The sequence below is a fragment of the Hibiscus syriacus genome, unplaced genomic scaffold (assembly GCF_006381635.1).
Source record: "Hibiscus syriacus cultivar Baekdansim isolate YM2019G1 unplaced genomic scaffold, ASM638163v2 tig00019627_pilon, whole genome shotgun sequence".
Taxonomy (NCBI): Eukaryota; Viridiplantae; Streptophyta; class Magnoliopsida; order Malvales; family Malvaceae; genus Hibiscus; species Hibiscus syriacus.
Genome location: NW_024062473.1, coordinates 76,566 through 80,911, shown reverse-complemented (window position 1 = coordinate 80,911; position 4,346 = coordinate 76,566). Strand labels below are relative to the sequence as shown.

At 30.5% G+C, this 4,346-nt stretch overlaps 1 protein-coding gene across 1 annotated transcript; it reads left to right on the top strand.

Annotated features, from left to right (window-relative positions):
• Window positions 1-1,357: 1,357 nt before the first annotated feature.
• On the top strand, window positions 1,358-3,004 carry LOC120209670 (transcription elongation factor SPT4 homolog 2). The gene is made up of 5 exons (XM_039208610.1): window positions 1,358-1,501; window positions 1,607-1,698; window positions 1,959-2,014; window positions 2,399-2,460; window positions 2,863-3,004. Exons 1-5 carry the CDS (start codon window positions 1,412-1,414, stop codon window positions 2,911-2,913), a joined length of 351 nt encoding a protein of 116 aa, XP_039064541.1. The 5' UTR covers window positions 1,358-1,411; the 3' UTR covers window positions 2,914-3,004.
• The last annotated feature ends 1,342 nt before the right edge of the window (window positions 3,005-4,346 follow it).

Here is a 4,346-nt window from a genome sequence, read left to right as displayed (position 1 = left end):
TTATTACACGTACTTACGAAAGTGTCGACACTTTCAATATATCCGGTATCATTTTACCGGTTTTATCATTTTGTTACCGGTTTATCATATTTTTACCTGTTATATCGTTGTGGATCGATATTTTTTTAAAGTATCGACACATTATAGGCGCTATAACTGCTTCTCTTTTAAATTCACAAAGTGTCGATCCTTATATAACGTATCGACACTTTTAAATTTACCGGTTTTATCATTTTGTTACCGGTTTTATCATATTTTTACCTGGTATATCGTTTTGGATCGATATATTTTTTAAAAGTATCGACACTTTTTAGGATTAAAACTGGTTTTAAAGTTATGTAATTTATGTTTCAATTTATTTAATAGTGTTTCATGTTTTCCACCTACAATATTAATTTAATAATTTAATTTACACAAAATTATATTTGATTGTTTTGATATTTTATAAAATATTATTTAGAATTTAAATTTAACAATATTAACCAAATATAATAATAAATATGTTTTCAACAGTGAAATAAGTATAGACACTTTTATAAAAATGATATATACTTTTTTGAAAGTTATGTAATTTATGTTTCAATTTTTTTAATAGTGTTTCATGTTTTCCACCTACAATATTAATTTAATAATTTCATTTACACAAAAAATTATTTGATTGTTTTGATATTTTATAAAATATTATTTAGATTTTAAATTTAACAATATTAACTAAAGATAATAATAAATATATTTTCACAGTGAAATAAGTATGGACACTTTTATAAAAAGGATAGATAATTTACAATATAACAGGTAAAAATATGACAAAACCAGATTCATTATGACAAAACCGGTAAAATTTACTTGATATGTTAAACGTATGGGCACTTTTATAAAAAGGATAGATACTTACCGATAACCAAAGTTTACCGGTTACTAAATTTTTTAATAGTTTTTCATATTTTCTACCTAAAACATTATTAGTTGTCAACATAATAGGTACCGCTAAACCGAATTTATTAAATACATTTTAATGTATCCGGTAATGCTGTATATTAGCCGTATATTAACCCGCCTTTCCTGAGACAATCCCCGACCAAAAGTTATATTTACTCTTTGCTAAAAAGTATTAAAAAAAAGCTCGCAACCAAAAAAGAATTCCGCTGCCGGGGTTCGAACCCGGAATTTCATTATCAAAGGAAATTTAACCGTTGTGCTACAGCGGATTTGTTGTTATAAGATTGCAAAATATAGTATATAGTGTTTAAAATGTATTCTCTCGTTTGTTGGGACAAATGTGTAATTTCCTTATGGTTTCATGTTTCTAATTCCTCGTTTAAGAACTATTCTCCATTGTTATACTTCGTCCGACTTTGAATCCCAAAGACTGAAACCCAGAAATCGCAAGGAAAGTGGGGGGAAATTAGCGATGGGAAGCGCGCCGGCACAGATTCCGACGAGTTTCGGCCACGAGCTCAGGGCTTGCCTTCGTTGCCGCCTCGTCAAAACCTACGATCAGGTTGCTTGTTCCGTTTCCGGTTTAGGGTTCTTCTCGCTTTAAAGCATTTCGTGTTCGAGGCGTTGTACTAATTACTTCTTTTTGTGGGTATTTGAATAATAACAGTTTAGAGAATCAGGATGTGAGAACTGCCCATTCTTTAAGATGGACGAGGATAATGAACGCGTTGTCGATTGCACCACTCCTAATTTCAATGGGTCTCTTTATCCCTAAACCTATTGTTTTAGATTTGCATTTTCTTATCCTTTGAGTAGGGGTGAGCATTCGATCCTCAAAAAAGTTCTGAGTTATGTTTCATAACTTAAGGTTTATTTGAAACTTTTTGTAGAGTCGAATTGTTCGAGTTTCTTACATTTAAGTTAAAATATTTATAATGTTATGGTACGAATAGATTCAAATTTTGCATTTTCATATCCCTTTGTGCATTGTTTTAAATTTTGATTACTGAATGTTCTAGGATAATCTCTGTGATGGATCCGTCTAGAAGTTGGGCTGCTCGTTGGCTACGAATTGGTAAGTTTTTCAAAGTTTAAGAGCCTTATTTGCATGGATAATGGAGGTTTGTATGATTTAGAATATGTATGATTTGCTTTATTGTGTGAGGTTAGTTTGCTGTTTGGAGAATCCTTGTCATACCTCCGAAAATTTGTTGGACATGCTGTTGGACTAGATATTTCTAACAAAAACTAAGAGTCAGAGCAACATGGCTTCTGAATTTTATGAAGCACCGGACTTTTAGCATCTTGATGATAGATTATCCAATTATTATTATATTTATATCGTTTCTTTATATCCTTTTCGACTTCTGATGCCTTATCAAACTATATTTTTACTTACTGGATTATATATGATCCTTAGATATTCTGGTTTCTTTATATTTCTGTAAATCCTTCTCAGGGAGATTTGTCCCCGGTTGTTACACTCTTGCGGTTTCAGAGGCACTTCCAGAGGAGTTGCAGGTACAGTGTCTCATCCCGAGTGAAATTCACTTATCCCATTTATTTCCTCAGAAATTTTATGCGGATTAGCTCACAAAATTAAAATTGGATGATCATGTATGAAACACTGTGGATCTTTTCAAATATCTAGGCCTTCCATGATAATATTTGGTTTCCCTTTTCAACCATTCTCATGTCATCTTTGTAGCGTCCTATCCCGTCGGGGTCGTATTTCAACTCTGATTATGTAAATACAACATTGTACATATTATAACAAAGAAAAATTTCTAATGTCAAATCCAGAAGCTCTAAAACTACAAGAATCGAGTATACTATCTCGTTTCTCCGTTAAAAAGATGATACAATGACAACATGATATTACTTTTGCGTTTCTGCCATTAATCCCCGTGTTTCTTCATACAGAATATGTGTGAAGAAGTGCATGTTCAGTACGTACCACCGAAGCGGGCATGAGAAAGAGTCTGGGACGACATTATATAATGTAAGAATCGAAAAACCGAATTCCGTTTTAGGAGTAATGATCTGTGTTGGATGCTTTGTATCACAAGTATTGCTCTGTTATCTTGGCTGACAATGAATTGTATGTAAACAGTTTCTGGGTTTGAGCAACTTAATGAACACACTAGTTTTTTTCAAGGTAGCCGTTCTATGTGGCGTATTAGACAGGGCTGGAATCTGGATATAACTTTAAAATATACTAATATATTGAAATTTTAAGGGTAAATATAACTTCTGGTACCTGACTTTGGCATTTATGTGTAATGTGGTATCTAACTTTTTTGGGTGCAATTAGGTACTAAACTTTTCTTTTAATGATGCAATATGCTACCCAACTTTTTATGTACAATTAGGTACCCACCTTTTTCCTTTGGTGCAATTGTTTTCTTTTAGTTGTATTAAAAAAAGTAAAAGTTGTACATCTAATTGTACCAATTAAAGTTCTAAAATTTTTAGTCTCGAAAAACAATAAAAGTTTTACTTTAAATTTCTATTTTTTCAAATAAACTTTTTCAATTAGGTACCTAGCTTTTTTTCTTCGGTGCAATTAGGTACTCATTTCTTTTTTCGGTGCAATTCGGTATATAACATTTTTAGTTACATGTGCTCAATTATGGTTGGTTTATATTTGTAATTTTAACATCGTTTAGTTAAATGGATAATGTGTTAAATACTCAAAAAAAATATTCTAAATGTGATCACGTGTAATTTTGAAAATTCAAGTTCTAATAGCATTTTAAAAATAAAAATTAGGTATCTAATTACAAAAAAAAAAGCACTGGTTAGGTATTATTTGCACTAAAAGAAGGTTGGATAATAAAACCAAAATTAGGTGTTTTGTATAAAAAATTATAAATCAAGTATATTAATTTTAAATAATATGTTTGGATTATATATCATATATTTTTAAATTTTATACTTTTAATGTGATTTTTTAAATAATATAATTTTGGGAAAACATAAATATGAAATGAGCATCCGTGATCCGAAAATAATGGTATTCGAGTTTTATAAGTACCCGACTCGTGGATACCCGGATTTTTTTAGATTATAAATTTGGTAACTATATTTTACTTTCTCTCTTATTTTACTTATTGTATTTTTTTAATTTTCTTATTGAACTTAATACATTGAGTTTTTATTATTATTATGATGTCAAATAGTTTTTCTTGATTAATATGGGGTAAGTACAAAAACAATATATGTTCAAATATAATTATCAATCACTTGAAATTGAACGCACTACACCAAGCATTCCTGATGCTCGGACCTGGAACATCAAGGAATAACAATAATTCCTTTACCATTTAGGTTGCTTGGTTCACGCGGCTGTTAAATAGTTAATGACATGGAAATGGGCAATAATATAGATGCAAAACGACATCATT